At 32.2% G+C, this 18,492-nt stretch overlaps 4 protein-coding genes across 7 annotated transcripts; 1 reads left to right on the top strand and 3 right to left on the bottom strand.

The window, feature by feature from the left end:
• Positions 1–1,018: 1,018 nt before the first annotated feature.
• LOC124536888 (phosphatidylinositol 4-phosphate 5-kinase 2-like) lies at positions 1,019–4,863 on the bottom strand. Its single transcript, XM_047113540.1, has 2 exons — positions 4,674–4,863; positions 1,019–1,419 (listed from the first exon to the last, which is right to left on the bottom strand). The coding sequence occupies exons 1-2, from the start codon at positions 4,831–4,833 to the stop codon at positions 1,028–1,030; spliced, it is 552 nt and encodes a 183-aa protein (XP_046969496.1). The 5' UTR covers positions 4,834–4,863; the 3' UTR covers positions 1,019–1,027.
• A 1,415-nt stretch (positions 4,864–6,278) lies between these two features.
• On the bottom strand, positions 6,279–14,009 carry LOC124536761 (dihydrolipoyllysine-residue acetyltransferase component of pyruvate dehydrogenase complex, mitochondrial). Of its 4 annotated transcripts, none has more exons than XM_047113346.1 (10): positions 13,774–14,009; positions 13,082–13,257; positions 11,594–11,776; positions 11,252–11,290; positions 10,627–10,812; positions 9,607–9,875; positions 9,331–9,425; positions 8,869–9,068; positions 8,228–8,330; positions 6,279–7,356 (listed from the first exon to the last, which is right to left on the bottom strand). In XM_047113346.1, exons 1-10 carry the CDS (start codon positions 13,890–13,892, stop codon positions 7,227–7,229), a joined length of 1,500 nt encoding a protein of 499 aa, XP_046969302.1. In that variant the 5' UTR covers positions 13,893–14,009; the 3' UTR covers positions 6,279–7,226. The 4 variants fall into 4 exon arrangements, with proteins under 4 accessions (XP_046969302.1, XP_046969304.1, XP_046969303.1 ...); XM_047113348.1 differs by having other exon boundaries at positions 9,607–9,827; XM_047113347.1 differs by lacking the exon at positions 11,252–11,290.
• A 678-nt stretch (positions 14,010–14,687) lies between these two features.
• LOC124537076 (60S ribosomal protein L37a) lies at positions 14,688–15,786 on the top strand. Its single transcript, XM_047113789.1, has 3 exons — positions 14,688–14,830; positions 15,005–15,133; positions 15,610–15,786. The coding sequence occupies exons 1-3, from the start codon at positions 14,828–14,830 to the stop codon at positions 15,748–15,750; spliced, it is 273 nt and encodes a 90-aa protein (XP_046969745.1). The 5' UTR covers positions 14,688–14,827; the 3' UTR covers positions 15,751–15,786.
• A 469-nt stretch (positions 15,787–16,255) lies between these two features.
• On the bottom strand, positions 16,256–18,324 carry LOC124536873 (solute carrier family 41 member 1-like). The gene has a single exon (XM_047113520.1). The coding sequence runs from the start codon at positions 18,057–18,059 to the stop codon at positions 16,719–16,721; it is 1,341 nt and encodes a 446-aa protein (XP_046969476.1). The 5' UTR covers positions 18,060–18,324; the 3' UTR covers positions 16,256–16,718.
• Between the last annotated feature and the right edge of the window lie 168 nt (positions 18,325–18,492).

Genomic DNA, 18,492 nt, shown 5'->3' with positions numbered 1-18,492 from the left:
ATCAAAAGTGTCACGTGCATGTAATGATCACGATTACTATGATTTTTATCCAAGAAATAGTAAGTGGCGTCACTTCGTAGACAGTGGAACTTTAAAAAGAGTAAAAGTTTTACGATGGCATTGCGCCGCCAACGAATCTCACCAGCATTCACAAAGAGTCCTTTTAATGAGCTCTCGCACACTCAATAGTCCAATCATTATGTCGAAAAAATAGTGAATATATTTATATGAACCGAGAAAGGTGTTTTTATATAAATATATTGAAAAGTGGGGTTGTCTTGTTTTAAAATTTTCAATATAAACGTATTTTGTTTTTCTATCTAATAAGGGTTAAAGATATCAAACCTTAGATTTACGTATTTGTTAATAGTTCAGATAAGTTGTGCACTACAAATAGATATTCACTAATATATTTATAATACCTTAGTATGCAACTAAAATACTAAGCTATATATATTCGTGGACGTTCAAAACGCCATTTATTCGCAAATCCACCATGAATATCACAGATTACTTAAAATCTCGAGCAATGATATCGCTTCAATTCGGTGTCAAAAGTTGTTTATTTGGCTTTTGTCCTTGTGGTTTTAATAGACTATACATACTCGTACATACATACACACACATGACCTTTCTCCGGCATCTCGCAAAAAGGGGTGAAGTTTATTCTTTACGTCATCTCCGTTCTCATTTACGTTGCTTGCTCGTTGTCGAGATATTCAACAACAAAGTAAATAACTATGATTGAAAAGGAAATACTATTTTCCTTCTCTGACATACATGCAGGAAAAATTTATGTCGTCGATTACAGTAAAGCTAAGTTGATTGATTCAACTGTTGAATAGCTGATGAGTGGGTGACCTCACCCAAACCTATACTGCTCTAAACACACAAAACGTGACTACGGCAGTGTCAATAAGAAATGAAAATTAAAAAATATATCTTTTATTTTCAAACTAATGAAATAAACAAATTTAATATTATTAACAAAGTTAAATTAATTATTGTGAGCGCCCTATTCGACAAATTAAGTTTCAATGGTGGAACGTACACCTCCCTCTATTTCTTTACGCTGTTTCTTTATTTTACTCTCCTTTGATCTTTCCAGCATATCATAATAGTGATTGGTTGGTTCAAACCATCCGTAGCCTTGATCGGCTTTGCCCAGCCAAATATGACCGTTAGGGTCAATTAGAGTCAAATGACCAGTTGGTGCATTTTCACTAAATTCTCCTCTTAAAATGCTTCCATCTGGATAACAGTAATTTCCACGTCCACTGTACGACCAATCTTTGAACTGACCCACGTATTTTGAACCGTCACTGTATTTAATGGTGACATTATCGTTGGCTCCCAAACGATCTGCCTCCCATGTCCCGGAGTAAGTGTCTCCCTCCGCTGTTGTGTAAACACCAGAACCTAAATAGATAAATAGATAATACAATAGATTTTTTAAACGTTCGATTTTTAAATTAAAAACGCTCAATACCTATTCTATTAAAAGAAAAAATAATTGACTGGTAACAAAAAAATAATTTAAAAATTATCGGGAGACGATATATTTAGATCATTTGTTGTGTATAATAAATATATTGACTAATTTTTTATTTTATGTTGCTTTAATTGAAAAGACTTAAATAATAATAATATTAAATAAAATTACAAATTATCATCATAGTGAATAAACAAACGTATATAAACAATGTTTATTTATTTATCAAAAAAAATCATAAATACATTTATTAATCATAGAATAAATATGTCCAATTGAATGTATACCTTATTCTAACATTGAAATAATAAAGGATAAACTTTATAACTATCATGTATTATCGAAATTTGACACGGCTAAAACTTCAGAACACAGCAAGTATATTTTGGGTACATAGTACATAACCACTAATTACGTTTTTAATCGTAAATTTTTCATTACGGTTTCCATACACGATTATAATTATAGCAAAATGTTTGAACGCTAAAACATCAACCAGTGAGATATTGAACTTACCGGAATAAAGAATAGAAAAAAACTATTACGTTCCAAAATATTGCTTAATGTTAAAACAGGGCCATAGTCCGATAGGAAATAAAAGATAATTTTGGGTAATCAGGGCGTGACGCTAAACATGTCTGGATTGGATGGCGGTGCACTCCATTAAGCCGCGTTGAAAGACAAAAACGTTTTGTACTGCTTGAGTGCATTTTGTATTTAGGATCGATCGACTTTTAAAATTAACATCGGATTTGTAAACAATCGATTTTCTGCCACGCTTTACGGTTTTTTTATTATTTACGTAAAAATCAAAACTGTTTTTATTTTTAAAATCAACGTAAACATCATAACTTAAGCTTAAAGCAATTTTCGAATTATTTGAAAACATTTATAAGGAACAAATATTAACAATCTAGTATAATTATGAATACAAACTACGTAATTACATTAGAATTGAAAGTTAAAACGTATTGGGCAGATTTCAATCTGCGGTCATCTATCAAGACCCACGACTTCCATCCACTGTACCTATGTCATTCATACTGATATTATAAATATTTCATAAGTAAAAATACCCCATAACGTATTTAATTGGGCTATTACTATAGACCGCGTCGTGTAAAAAGAACGCTGGAAGAAAGCGGAGGGGGTGTGCTTGCGCATGTGTACTATCGAGCAAGAAAGTACTAGGCATATTGTTTATTTTTAAAGTAGCCTCGCTCGCGGGTTTGCAAATTAAATATTGATAGGCACACCCTAGGCAGCCTTTATTCAGTTCTTTTATTTTTGCCGCTAGTTAGAAAGACAGTAAGAAATTCCGAATCTTTTGAACCTTTTAATATTTAGATTCGAACCATTTTGTGCCAATCTATAAAACTGACCACCATTTTATAGATTGTTATAAATTATTATCAACTGCATTAATATCATCACCTCTCTTCATAAAACAATTTACGTCATAAATATTATTTCTTTCTTTCCTATATAAAACCATTGCGTAATAATAACTTTTTTGCGTGATGGTATTTTGAGAACAAACGTAACGTGGACACTACGTGGATAGCAAAGGGCGACTGACGAACCAATAGCGCACCGGCGAGCATGCGGCGCTTGACCCGCCGCACCTCATACCACCAAATAGACCGATAAATAGTCTAGTGCGCAGGTTGACTGCTAGCGTTCTTTTTACATGACGCGAGCTATACTTATCAGTACTTCAATTTAAAAAATCGTTTGCGATCTCCCATACGTTTGAACTATTTTTACATACAAAAAAAAGGCGTAGAGCGTGCGGTAAGACTCGAGGTGACATAAGGTACCTGACCCATGTAAGGCCCACCTTATTTGTTTTTAAGTACAAAAAAAACAATACGAGTGTTCAAATAAAACAAAAGTGTTAATTTAATTAATCATTTAATAATCAATGTATTCATACTTATTTTGATTCAAAAAACAATGTTTTCTATTAACTATAAGCTTTTTATTAAAAAGAGAGTTTTGGGCCTTATTTTGACCACTATTCCTTAATAAGGCCATACCCGGGCCTTATTATGGCATATGAGAGTATAATGTTTATCTTAATATTAATATGTAGTATTATCTTTGCAATCATATCTTAACACAAAATAAACTACATGTTAAAAATAAAACTAAATAAAATATTTACACCATTAAACTTTATTGGGACAATAAACTTAGGTAGTGCAAAACAGTTGTGTTATCTACCTTAGCAAACATTATTTTAAAGACAAAACATAAAAATAAATAAACAGCATAGGAACTTTTTAATAACCGTAAATCTTTGCAAGCATGACAAAACCAAGTCCCAGCTAATGACTGCTGATTTTTTCCAGTCACTTCAGATTTCTGCCCTCTGCCTTTGGAGGTCTTTAGTCTTCCTTTTGGCCTCGTAGAAGATGTGCTTACCTTTCTTGTTGCAAAATAGATCTTTTGTTACTTGTTGTCCGTACTGTGTTAATCTTAAAAATATATGGCGTTTGTATGAGTGTTATAAAAGGTGACTTAGCCGCTGTCACCTTTCATAACACATGGCTTGATTTACCAAGGGATCGACAACAGGGAAAATGATGAAAACTGGTAATATCTCTCACAGCACAAGTGATCTGGTGCTCGGACCATTTTGCACGTTTTGGCTTCAATTTAGGTTCTAATTCTTTGACTGGTTCCATAATTCTACTGAAATAAAAATTTAAAACTGCTTTAATTTCATATAATCTTTATAAGGCCCATGTAGATTACAGATGGGCCTTACTAGGCTAAAGGAGTAACTTAACAAAAACAAATAAATACGTGTATAACATTTTAATTTGAAACTTAAATTGTAATAATTACGTGTATAAAATGCTAATAAACCACTATATATAATTAGAATAAAGATTCACCAAATAATATTGAAAATACTTACTTTTTTGTACGTCGAAATTTAATAAGTGCCTACTAGAAATCGCACGCGCTGCTTTCTTTTGCCTGCACAATCCTACAGGTTCGCTTTAGCGAAGCGGTAGCTATGGCAACGGTGGCCATTCAAGGTTAGACACTCGACGATGTTAGCTCAATCGGTTTGAATTTGTAATTTAGGTTATTTAAAACGTGGGCTTTATTAAGCACTGGGCCTTACATGGGTCAGGTACCTTATTTCATTTCAAACATGATACCGTACCGTGCATTTTCACGCTTCTGTCTTTTTTCTTAGCCTCAAAGAAACCGTCGTAAATATCGCCGGTGTCGTGTTTAAAGACGCCCTGGTCTTGCACCACAGGAATTTCCTTTACTGGCTTCAGAATATCAGTTTCGGATTCTGGTTCTATAGCGTCCGCCATTATTTATAAATATATCTATAAAATCGAATAGTGCTGTTACCAATGGCGTAGCTATCGTAGGGCCAGGTGGTGCAGTGCACCAGGGCCCCGGAGTTCAGGGGGCCCTCTAAACTAAACCTTAAGCTTCTGAAGCTAGAAAAACATAACCCTGCGCACAAGATTTCTTATTTGGTATCTATAATTTTAAAAAGTAATTATTAGTTAAAGAGGGGGTGAGGGCCCAATTCTTTTTCTATGCACCGGGGCCCTTCCTCACCTAGCTACGCCACTGGCTGTTACTTTTAACAATGCCGTATCGAAGCTGATTATTATTGGTAAATTAAACAAAGTTAGATGTACTGTACCTAATTATAAGAAATGTTTTTTTAGCCCTAAAAGCATTAAACGGATTGCAAACATCCATGTGCGAATGAAAGCAAGTCATACTCCGATGGATAGTAAACCAGTAAACAGTGCCGCGTTTAAAAAAAATAACTACACACCTCACTCTACAAATAGAGATAAATATTTAAGCTAAAAAATGTTTAATAATCGCAACAATAATACAAACGATTTATTCGAAAAATATAATTAACTAATTTGAAAACTACACGATATTAAAATTATTAATGGAAAACTATCAAAAAACATTCGTAATTATACCTTACTTGTTATTTTAACACGAAATAAATTTAATTACTCGTGTTATAAATAAGCGAATTAGATCATTTCGGAGGCGTGACAGGCTGTCCGTGACGTGCCCAACCTTTTTCGCACGCAACTGTAACAAAATGTTTACGGCCATGACCTATCAAATATTAATTTATTCTTTTACTGTTCATTAATTGACCATTTTTATTTATAGCAAAACGTATTGCACGCGGCTATGTATGATAAAACGAAGTTGTTATCAGGCTATTTTATATGTAGATCCTTAGAAAGAATATTGAAAAATTTTAAAAGTACCCCTGTCTTCAAAAAATACCTACCTCTTACATAAAAAAGAATCAATTATATATAATTATAATAAATATTCTCAAAGTATACTTTGAGAAAATTTATGCACCTAAGTTTGAGAATATTTTGTTTGAACCAATACTTAACTGGTTGTTGTTGTCATTGTTTAAAATAAACTTTTCTTTCGCTGTTTACTTCAACGATAAGAAAAATTACAAAAAATATAATAAATATTTTGTTCTTTGTTATGTGCCTCAAAAAGAAAAATGACGTCAATTTAAACATCCTTATATCTATTATTTTAATCATATGTGCAATACGTGTTATGACACTAATTTTAAAGAAAAAGCCTCCTCTATATTCAGCTTGCGTATAACTTAAAATCGCTCTAACAGGTACTCTCTAAGATAAGAGCTACAGTTATAGAATAGGAATACTAAATTTAAAATTATAACTCTCCTTCTCAAAGTAGGAAAATAAATAATAAAACAAAAATATAAACAAGAAAGAATAATTTCAATTTTTTTATTCATAAATAATATGTATATATATATTTATATACATATATACTTCACTAACGTTTATAAATCATCTAGCATTAGACGATGACGATGGTAACAAATAACTCGTTTCGATCGCTTATTTACATCGATATATGTAAAGCCAATGATTTAACAAAATGTTATTAAATTCACAATAATCGAAATAAAGTGTTTACAAATAGATCTCTATTCCAAAAACGACAAAATAAATATACAAAAATGCATAATATTATAGTTAGGATTACTTTAACATTCGATTCGTAACCCTGCAACAAGACATTGTTTGAAAAGGCAAGATACATTATCTGACGCCAAAAAAAATACCAAAATGATCAAGTATTCTTACCTATAGTTCGAAAACAATATAAATTGCAACAAAATGAAATAAAACCTTTTTATATAAATAACATTATTTTTAATAATCGATTATGTTATGTATAAATATTTTCATTGTGTTTTAGCTTATATTACTAAATAAATAGTCCCTTAATTTTCACTGCATATCCTTCAAAAATATTACCGTCATCTAATAAAAAAACACTATTGTCCTTATACATATATTTATATTCTACTCGTTTGTAAAGTATTAAAACTTATACTAAATGATTCGATGCTAAAATAAATAAAAAAAAACGAAAAATATGATTAAATCGAAGGATACGGCAGCCATATTGTTTTTAATTTCATTATAATTTGCTGAGTATTTAATATTATGTATCAATATCGAACTAAATGTACCAAAACATGTTCAAGATATGTGCAAAATTCCACTTTAAAACGATACAAAATTACTTACAAAGTCATGATACTATTTACGATGGTGAATCAAACGGCAGTGACAATAATGGAATCTGTCGCAATTACAAAAAATGTCCAATCAGCAAACTACAATGAAATAATTGAATGAAACTAAATTTACAGTATGATGTTGGCGGGATTCTCAATGTTCTCCTTTAGGACCTTCATCCACTGGGCACCAACCGCTCCATCGATAACTCTGTGATCCGCTGAAGCGGTGAATGTTACGAACTTAGCGAGTCGGAAGCTGTAAAAATAAAAATTAAAGTCATAATTATATATTATATTAATTACATGTATAGTTCGTGTCGTGTGACTTTACTTCTCTGTAAAAAATCATTTAAAAAGTTAGGTATGTATTAGGTAGGTAGGTATTTGGTTCAGAAATAGTAATTTCGTTTAATGGCAAACATATGATTTTCATACGATATTGAAAATATGAATTAAAATTATTTATAAACAAATCCATTATTGATAATTTAAATTATTCTTTATAATCAAACACAACCGCTTTTGTATATGAGGAAAAAAATAATATATGATAAGTGTTATCAGAGTAAATCACGCCTCAATCACTAAATAGCAAATAAAAAAAAACAAAAATGATAACAATACTCTTTTGACGACGTCTGTCTACGTAAGGGAAATACAGACGAGACGCTATTTCCCGGCATATTTCGGTGTGATAATACTGCGCAATAAATTTACGCATACTTCGGAGTCACCAATCTAGATAATAATAATCTGTCTGGCTGTCTTCAATGGATTATTAATAATACTATTTTTCTATTTTCTTATTTTATAACATGCACTGTAAAAAAGCCATTTCAGCAACAGGCAAAAGTAAGCTTTTTAATATGGTTGGCAGTTCACAGATTTATTGAAAGAATTTAATAAGTAGATTTAAATATAATTTGGTGTGATATTATATAAAAAAAAATATTGATGTCCATTACCTTTATAATAATAAGTCTTAAATATATTGACCTAAGCAAGATAATTAATCATCTTTTATCTATTTAATTTGTTTTTCTTCTATCTTTTAAATCTATTTAGTTTAGGTTAAAATAACTGTGCGTATGCATATCATATAATATTAAACTAAATGTTATACATACCCTTGTGGCTCATTTTTGTCAGGAATGACAATCTCTTGCAGACCACCGCAGGCCAAAATTAGTGACTGCGGGGGATTGATGATTGCATTGAACATTGTGATACCTGGAACAGGAAGCTATATTAACTACCAATTCTGTACTACATAACATGCCTTTTACCTAATGCACAACAATACATTTATGATAATTTAACATATTTTGGAAACATTACCAATGATTGTTAGGTATAATTAAATACTTATTCAGATCAACTAGTCATATATAAAATACCAAGATTATCTATAATTGTTTCCATTCAATTCAGATCTTGTATCATGTCGTTGAAAAACTATAGAAATGTCAAAATTTAAAGGAGCAAATGTTCATTTATCTTTAAGAAGGAAATGAAGAGGGCAGAACTAAAAATAACACTATAAAAGATAACAGAGACGATTCACACAAACTTTAAAACAAACTCTTAATAGTGAAGGACATTTGAATGACACAGAGATTATGATAGGAAGTGACATTTTATTATAGGCGTCCTCTGCGCCCTCTAGGTCTAATTAGACTATAATTCAATTCTTACATATATACCATTGCAGCTGGTATTTGTATGTTATGCTGTTATACAGCAATTCAAATATTTGAATGTCACTCACCGAACATTCCCAAGTTGGATACAGTGACTGTGCCTCCCTGGTATTCATGCGGTTGAAGGCGGCCTTCCTTAGCCTTGCCTGCGAGTTCCTTCATATTGGTGGAAATGTCTATGATACCGCGCGAGTCCGCATTGAATATGATCGGTGTGATTAGACCCGTCGGTGTCGCGACCGCCACACTCACATCGACGTTAGAGAATCTGCAGATCATTGTAATATTTAAATAAAACTAGTTATAACGGATTTAAACGGTCACGGGTAGACTAAGGTGACCACGAACGCTGTAAAGTGCTCGAAACGTCGGGATGTCCAAAATAATTAATATACGCGATTAAAATCGATTATAACTAGTTTTATTTAAATGTGTAATAATCGCGAAAATTTAAGACAACATTCATTGTAATATTATTAACACAGATATATATATAAAAATAGTTTTTTGTCATAACAAATTGTACTTACTGTCTTATAAACGTGTCCATCCAGTGTGAATTGACGGTTGGCACTCGCTTGCAGGCCGCGGCCACTGCCTTTAAGATGAAGTCGTTTACAGATACCTGAGGATGCATACAACAGAGGAATTAATTAATGAACAAAAAAAAAATTGTATTTTTATTCGCTAATATTATATAAACTTATTTTTTTTAATTTAATTAAATTTAATTATGGATTCTACTGGCAACACTTTTGTTAAATTAACAGCTAAATCATAAAGATGCACTCTGCACGCCGGCTAACCTTAACATCAGATTTCTCAGCGGCTAGCCTCGCGTTGACGTCCTTCCTCATTTCTAGAAGCTTCTCGACGTTGACGGTCGCGCACAGCTGGTAATGCGGAATGTTCTGCTTGGCGGCGGAGAGGCGCTTGGCGATTGTCTCGCGCATGCCGCTCAGCGGGATGTCGGTGTACGTGGCGCCGGGCGCGGGCGCGGGGGGGGCCGGCATTGCGGCTGCCGCGGCTGAGAGATCGCCACTCTTTAGAGACCCGTACAGCCCCGAGCCTTGCCCTGTCGAGTAGGGTTAGGGGCTCATATGGGGTGCTCGTTTATAATAAAAAAATAAATATGAGACAACATCACATACATTACTCTGAGCCCAATGTAAGTAGCTGAAGCACTTGTGTTATGGACAATCAGAAGTAACGACGGTACCACAAACACCCAGACCCAAGACAACATAGAAAACTAATGGTAATCTATATCGACTCGGCCGGGAATCGAACCCGGGACCTCAAAGTGGTGTACCCATGAAAACCGGTGTACGCACCACTCGACCATGGAGGTCGTCATTCGACCATGGAGGTCGTCTTTATATCAAAATGTATTATTTAATTTAAATATATTGTAAGTGTATGACAAAGCATCACGTTTTAGTTAAATTCAAAGGTGTAGCCGAGATGGCCCAGTGAGCCGAGATGGCCCAGTGGTTAGAACACGTGCATATTAACCGATGATTCAAACCCAGGCAAGCGCCGCTGTTTCATGTGCTCAATTTGTCTTTATAATTCATCTCGTGCTCAGCGGTGAAGGAAAACATCGTGAGGAAACCTGCATGTGACAAATTTCATAGAAATTCTGCCACATGTGTATTCCACCAACCCGCATTGGAACAGCGTGGTGGAATATGTTCCAAGCCCTCTCCTCAAAAAGGGAGAGGAGGCCTTTAGCCCGGCAGTGGGAAATTTACAGGCTGTTACTTTTACTTTACTTTAAAGGTATACTAGCTTACTGATAGCGACAATGTTAGATAGTAAAATACCTCCGAGCCTAAGATTCTTAAGTTCAGCTAGTCGCCTTGCCATGGGACTGGCATAGATGCGACTGTGCTGGTCCGCAGCGGGTGCCGGTGCCGCCGCAGGTCTGGGCGCGGCAGGGGCGGGCGCGGCTGCCACCGGGGGTGCGGGTGCTGCCGGAGCGGCCGCTGCCGGAGGTGGGGCTGCTGCAGCTATTTACATATCATAAAATAGTTTTAAAACCATTCAGTATCAAATATAATATATAAAGAAAACATTTATTACTTGGTGGTAGGGCTTTGTGCGAGCCCGTCTGGGTAGGTACCACCCACTCATCTGTTATTCTACCGCCAAATAACAGTAGACAGTATTGTTGTGTTCCGGTTTGAAGGGTGAGTGAGCCAGTGTAACTACAGGCACAAGGGACATAACATCTTAGTTCCCAAGGTTAGTGGCGCAGTGACGATGTAAGGAATAGTTAATATTTCTCACAGCGTCATTGTCTATGGGTGATGGTGACCACTTACCATCAGGTGGCCCATATTCTCGTCCGCCAACCTATACCATAAAAAAAAATTTATAATATGAAATTAATAATATAGCCCTTAATGATATTTTAATAATATGTTTATGTGATTAAAATGAAATAACCTTTTGGTTTTGATGGTGCTGGTTTCGAATCCCCTGTGGCTGTGAAAACAATTAATTCAGGCATGTGTTAATAAAAAACAGTTGTTATATTATTGAAAACATTCAACACAAAAGAAATTCATTATTACTTGAAACCCATGCATTTTTTAAATTCGAAATTCAAACCCTGTTATGGATATGCGAAATTAAACTGATTCAAAAAAGGTGTTAACAGTGTATTATATTATGATTAAAAAATTAATTAATTAACAGTCACTATGATTTTATTTATGATAAAAATCCTTTATAAAATACTGTAATAATCATTCAGGCACCCAAACTTTATTAAGTATTCATACTTACAGTCATCTTTAAAATCTTTGAATGCTGCAACGTCAGACGCATTTTCAACAATGATACAGAGTAATTTACCCACCGGTACACCTTTAGTACCAGCAGGTATTAGAATTTTAGCCAAGTAACCTTCTTCAGGCGTTTCAAAGCCCATTGTCGCCTTGTCAGTTTCAATTTCACATAGAAGATCACCTAAAATAATAAATAAAACAAATATTAAAGAGTATAATAATAACAAACACAAGAAAATTCATTAAAATATATTGGAAGACACAATGTATCAACAATGTAAGTAAATTTACTACTCGATATCTTTGTACACTATCAGTGCCATATTCTAAAAACCATAAAAAGAAACAGTGTACTAGATTAAGAATTAACATAATGATAACATTTTAAAGTAGATCCATTTATTTTTTTTTCTTAATTATTAAAAAAATGGATAAGTAGTACTCATAGACAACAGTAAGATAAGAAAATTAACTATTCCTAGCAAAACAAGGGCACCAACAACAGATATAAATGGTGAACAAATAATTTTAAGCATTTCTATTTATTTATTCTAGCTTGTGATTATTAAAACCAAGACATGCTATTTTCTATAGTTGTGTAGTGGTAGAATAACTAAGAATTGGGGGATACTCATACAGAAGATTTGTATTTAAGAAATGTTTATACATTGCATAAATGCTTGTTAAAAAAGTAATGAAACATAAGATTTTTATGTAGGCTTTACAAGATAAAGAATCAAATTTGTTTTTTTATTATAAGCTGATAGCTAGTTATAATATTTTATTCAGTTAGTTATAATGCATATTATTTCATACCTAATTAGATTACTTTTTGGCTCTAGCTTTGCAAAAGACAACCAATAGGTACTACCCAATTAGATATTCTACTGCCAAAAAGGCAATAATATTTGGTTTTGGGCACATAAACTACATATTTCTGTAAACAATGGTGTCCATGTACCATCACATGGTCTATTTGCCATTTGATAGTTATTTAAATCAAAAAAGAAATATTATATATGCTTTCATCAATCAAATTACAGGAATTTAACCAGTGGTGTTACAATGTCTGATAGGAATGTCTAAAATTGATTGTATCAGCAAGAAATTTTTAGTAGCTCAAGTTACACATTATATTCATTTTAATTAAAGAATTTCAAGTAATATAATACAGCTATTCAATTTAAAACACAAGCATGAACTAGACTATAATGATTATATAAGCACAAGATGAATGTAGATAAGAATGATGTCTAAGATAACAAAAACAAAATCAAGACAAGTAATGTCAAATCCAACTAAAATTATTGCTTTCTAAAGAAATAACTAATAAATGTATTATTTAATGTGAAGAACATTTTCCTGTATATATAAATTTGTGTTTATAAACTATACTGACTAGATATTTTTTATGTTTTTTATCTGCCTAGACTAGACTAACGGTTTTTTATATGAATATGTAGAAGTTTATTATTTTCAATCTCACCTTCATTAAGTTTATCACCCTCCTTCTTTTCCCAGCTGACAATGGAACCACTCTCCATAGTAGGAGAAAGAGCGGGAAGATTCACCTTTGAATGTGAAGGAAGGCTTGAGTAGTACCTCATCTGGACGTTCCATGTTGAAGTTACGCTTTTTCCCTTTTCTGATATCTCTAAAATTCTATAATGAGTAAAGATACATTAATTCTTATATGTTGTATTCAATATAAAAACATATTGATCAGAAGTATTATACATATTATTTAATGTTAGCACATTAATGTGTTATTGCAAAATATAACTTTAAATGTAGATCTGACTAATCCGCTTGAATAAAAGGAAAATTTGGAATTATTAAATTATTATCTTGTTCAATTTCAGCATGTATAATTGTGTTCAATTTGTGGTAGAATTGGGAGTTATCACTTTATATCTGAAGTAGAAAAAATCTAACATTTGATACAACAATTTTGTCGTAAAACAGGTTTAATTTGCAATGCCGGTACACATGTTTTGGCAATGACAATTATCAAGGTAAGGGGATTGACGTTTTGGTTATGCAATTCGCGCCGCAAGATGCGATCATTTTTGTATAATTTAAGCATTTATCTAACACAAACTAGATGAAAAATAAAGAACACTATTGATATGCTAAATTGTGTACAAAATTTAAAACATATAAATGTTTTAAACTTACTTATTTGGTTGTTTCCTCCTGGTCAACTCTGTGCTCAAACATCTGGCTACATTACTCCGAATAGCTTTTTTCAGGCTATCGTTTAAAATTTGGTTTCGTACTAAAATCGTTCGCAGCATTTCTGATTTTAAATTTTACCTCGCCGTCCAGGTAGTCGGGACGGTTATAATGTATACCCTAAGGATCGACCTTTACCGACTTGTAGGTCGTTGAAATAGAAATGTTGTTAATGACACTGACATATGTCATAGGTGAAAGTAAATATACAGAGGTTACAATTATTTTACAAATATATTTTTTTAATCATATTGGACATGTAATAAGCAGATACAGTCTATATTGTAAAAAAAAAAACATATATTTAAATTAATAAAAATCATTCAACGGACAACCATTTCTCGGAATTTCTTGCAAGCAATCAACATAAGAAACTATTTTCCAAAACTCAAATTAACATTATATTAGCCAATACATTGTATAGACTTTGCTTGGCTTGTACAAAGCTGATTTTGTTTTATCGTTTGCCAACGATATAAATAAATATATAACCACTATGAATAATCAATGAAAAATCGACATTGTTGTTTCGACATGATTATTATCATTAATTATTAATAACAGTACTGAAAGAACAACCGAATTATAATAATAAAATTACAAACATGATATGGTTGCTAATTTAGGTAAATATTTATGAATACTCGCGCAGCTTGTATGAAGAAATATAAACAATTTTAGATTGCGATATTAATAGTTATGTTAACATCAATATCCCAAAAAAAAAAAAAAGAAGTAGTAGTACTACACTACACGAAATACTATTATTAGGGTTCTGTAAGAACAGAATTCGACACTGTTACTAACAGTAATTTTAATAACTCTATCCTGACTATAGAAATAAATTATTGTGTTACTAGCCAATAGTGTTGCACTTGCATAGAAAACTTATGAACTCGACATAATCTGTGTGAAATATTCGATCACTTGTCAGTTTGACAAGAGACTAATGTTTCTCTTTTTCTGTCAACTGTTGTGTTAGGCAGGTTATTCCACAATGGTGAGAATTTAATTTGAAATTACTTCTTACATCTTTAGTTTTTTTGTGTTAATAATTGGTTTTATTTACATCGTAAAGAGTGCTTAAAAATGTGGAGTTAATATTTCCAGAGTTGTGTGTTTTTCCCGGCGTTAGTGAGATGTTATGTTCATAGGTCGATTTTAACGTTTTCAGGCAAAGCGTACCAAAAAGGTTGGAATCACTGGCAAATATGGCACACGTTACGGTGCTTCCTTGCGTAAAATGGTCAAAAAGATGGAAGTTACCCAGCACGCCAAATATACTTGCTCCTTCTGTGGAAAGGTTGGTACTTAGATTTGTATAGAATTTGTTTTATCATTGGAGTTGTCCTATAACTCTAACCTAAGATCAATGTACATTCCAAATAATTGTATAGAATGATGTTTTGTAGTATATGTATTATTGTGAACAATCTAAGCTATGTTAAAATAAGATAGATGTTGTAAGGGATTCAATGAAATATATATAAACAGTTAATCGAAGCTAAATGTTATATTTATCAGGTCATAATAACTTCTAAATTCTCATATTTATTTACACTACTTATAGGCTGTTCATAATTATTTCTTAAGAATCAATTTCATAATTTTGAAAGTGACATTTTCTAATTTAAATATTAGTGTTCTTATTCAAGGGATAAAATTATCTAATTTTTATTTTATTCCACAATAACTGAAATGGCTAGGTTCCTTTTTTTGTTCCACTAAATACAATTATTACTTTTAAGGTAAATTTAATATTATTTTGTTACTTTCTAGGATGCCATGAAGCGTAGCTGTGTGGGTATCTGGTCATGCAAGCGTTGTAAGAGAACTGTAGCTGGAGGTGCCTGGGTTTTCTCTACGACTGCTGCTTCATCATGCAGGTCTGCAGTAAGAAGATTGCGCGAAGTGAAGTAAAAATTTAGAATAAGTGATTAAACAAAAAATATCATCCTTTTTTGTTTTATTTATTATATTTACAAATTATTCTTATAAAGTTCACTCAATAATAATATAACTGATGCAATATATTACATAAATTTATATTAAAACCACAGAATATACTTCTAAATTAGAAATTTGTTGCATTCATGATATTAAAAACTTTGTTACCTTATATCAATCATGTATATTGATTGGGTTGATACTCATTGCCTCACATTTATTTCATATTCCATTAAATATCATTTAACAGTAAAAGTATTTAAAATATTAAGTTACTAGAAGTTAAGTTATAAATTAACATATTAAAGTGAAAAATTAATTATTTATAAATTTAAAGTACCTATTAGGTTTTGAATAAAAACAATTCTTTCATTTTTAAATACCTTAATAATAGGTTTATAATGAAAAACATAAAAAGTAACAAAATTAAGGTATAATAAATTTTACTACACCCATGAAATAAAAATATAAATTCAATTTAAAATTGTACATAATGTTTTTAAATTAGTTTGATAATAAGTTTTGTGTATCAAATATAACAATAACATATTTCTAACAGTAAAAACAAAGATAAAAAGCTCAGTTTTCATAACCATATTTGTATCCGATTACATAAAGTACCATATGTTTTATATCTATACAAAAAATAGTTTTAGCAGATTGCATATTAAGTTACATGCCTACACATATTATTTATTTTATTACAATAATTATATTTATTTTGAAATATTAGGTAAACAACAGATACATTTTTCTTTAAAAAATATATTCTTGGGATATGAAAATATTTTATTAGCACCAACATGAAGTATTGCTATGAATTTATGTAATGTTAAAAACTACACATAAAATAAATATTTTAGAAAAGACAATACATACCTTAAGTACAGTAAAATTTAGAAAGTATAAATATAGTTAACAAATTGAAAAATAAATATATGTCAGTCACCCAAATCACTATCTTTGTCTCCAATGGCATAAAGGATGTGAAAAGCTATACCTAACAGTGCAGTCCCTAATAAGTCACCTAATGCAGTTAAATATGGGATAGCAGAATTATCAGGATCCAAACCTAGTTTCCACATCCATATAACAATATAGTGACTTATAGTTAATAGAAGAAATACTTGTAATAATGCAGCAGACATGTATATTAATATAAATATGGGAGTTAAAGAAGTATGCCCAGCTTTTAGATAACCTATTGTGTAAATGAAAATTAATTGTCCTGGTATTACCATCAATAATAACAATTTTGTTGTATTACCTATAACTGCACCTTCTTTCTGACCAGTGTGCAATAATGTGGACAATCTTGATGCATGAACAGCAGCCATATTACCTCCTATACCATTTATCACTAACTGAAATACAGCTATACCCTTATAATTGGATACTGTGTAGTCCAGTATTAGGCCTCCTGCACTACTTATGACCATTGCAGATACAACAGGAACCCACCCTTCATCTAAAGCTTGTTTAGTAAAGTTATTTTTCCATGCAATATAGCCACACAGTGGCACAAGTATAGCTCCGGCGATGATAATTATAGATGGTAGCACTACACTTGTGCCAATAGACTTGTACAATAGAGATGCTATCCAAGACAATAGTGCCAATGTTGTCAAGTCTCCAAGACTAGCTGCTATAGGTGTAGCTATATTATCAGGATTTATATTTAGCTTTTTTGAAACAACTATAACACCAATCATTATTAAACCGAGGACAAAACTAGCAAAGGAAGCTGTGAGTACACTGGATGCGCAAAGCAACATTGCATGATGAATGTCAAATTGTCCTTTGGGTATCCAGCCCATAGCTACGGCTGCCATTGCTGCCAGGAATCCTACTAGAACAGCCTGACATTGAATAAGACATAAATTACCTACAACTAATGAATTTAAGCTTGTTTCGAGGTGGCCTAAATGGGCATGAGTAGAAAGCCTCGATGCTAAAGTCATTTCCAAGTTTCCCTTTAAACCCAGCAATGCTGGCACTAGTATATACACTTCTGACACTTGCTCAAAAACTTGCCAATGTTGTACAACATCCAGTAACAAACTCGCCGCCACCATGCCAAATCCAGCAAGCAAAAACGAAACAAACATTTGAACGCCGGCAACCCACGAATTTTCTTTTCCATATTTTATATCTGGCGGTTTATCTTCGTTTGTGATAAGACGATACACGTCGGCACTTATCTCAGTTTCATTGTTAAACTCAGGTGTTTTCGCCATTTTACTGGAATTACACTTTGTCCTATTCATCACAAATGAATTCATCAACTAACAGAGATAACCAAACCGCAAATCCATTAATATTAATTACCAATATTTAAATGCTATTTTAATGTCACTCGCGAGACTTTAATTGTTTTAATAAAACAAAACTAATTTATACTCTTCCCAATACCATAAAATCTAGGTCTAGCCATCTACTAGCTAGTAAAAATAGAACATCTCATTTATATTTTAATGTTGATTTTTATTATTATAGACAAACTATTGACACAGGTAACAGTCATAAAGTGACAACTGACAAATTAACAACTCGCCAAAAAATGACGTTTCTAATTTGACGTTGACATTGTCATAATAAAAATGAGATCTAATAAACTAGGTTTAGAATTGAAAAATGATATGCGTATCAATTAACGTAATATATTTTATTACCATGATTGTCCAAGCTATTACTATTTCGAATGTAATCTTTAAC

This window comes from Vanessa cardui, chromosome 17 (assembly GCF_905220365.1).
Source record: "Vanessa cardui chromosome 17, ilVanCard2.1, whole genome shotgun sequence".
NCBI lineage: Eukaryota > Metazoa > Arthropoda > Insecta > Lepidoptera > Nymphalidae > Vanessa > Vanessa cardui.
This window is presented reverse-complemented; position numbering and strand designations above follow the sequence as displayed.

What these genes read in the sequence shown, in the direction of transcription:
- LOC124536888 (XM_047113540.1), bottom strand. Translation starts at nt 4,833, where the DNA reads ATGGCGGACGCTATAGAACCAGAATCCGAAACTGATATTCTGAAGCCA. An exon ending in CAGAAGCGTGAAAATGCACG is followed by an intron (nt 1,420 to 4,673) that starts GTACGGTATCAT and finishes TTATCTATTTAG; the next exon opens with GTTCTGGTGTTTACACAACA.
- LOC124536761 (XM_047113346.1), bottom strand. Translation starts at nt 13,892, where the DNA reads ATGCTGCGAACGATTTTAGTACGAAACCAAATTTTAAACGATAGCCTG. An exon ending in AGCACCATCAAAACCAAAAG is followed by an intron (nt 10,813 to 11,251) that starts GTTATTTCATTT and finishes ATATGTAAATAG; the next exon opens with CTGCAGCAGCCCCACCTCCG. An exon ending in ATCCAACTTGGGAATGTTCG is followed by an intron (nt 8,331 to 8,868) that starts GTGAGTGACATT and finishes TTCCTGTTCCAG; the next exon opens with GTATCACAATGTTCAATGCA.
- LOC124537076 (XM_047113789.1), top strand. An exon ending in CTTGCTCCTTCTGTGGAAAG is followed by an intron (nt 15,134 to 15,609) that starts GTTGGTACTTAG and finishes GTTACTTTCTAG; the next exon opens with GATGCCATGAAGCGTAGCTG.
- LOC124536873 (XM_047113520.1), bottom strand. Translation starts at nt 18,059, where the DNA reads ATGAATTCATTTGTGATGAATAGGACAAAGTGTAATTCCAGTAAAATG.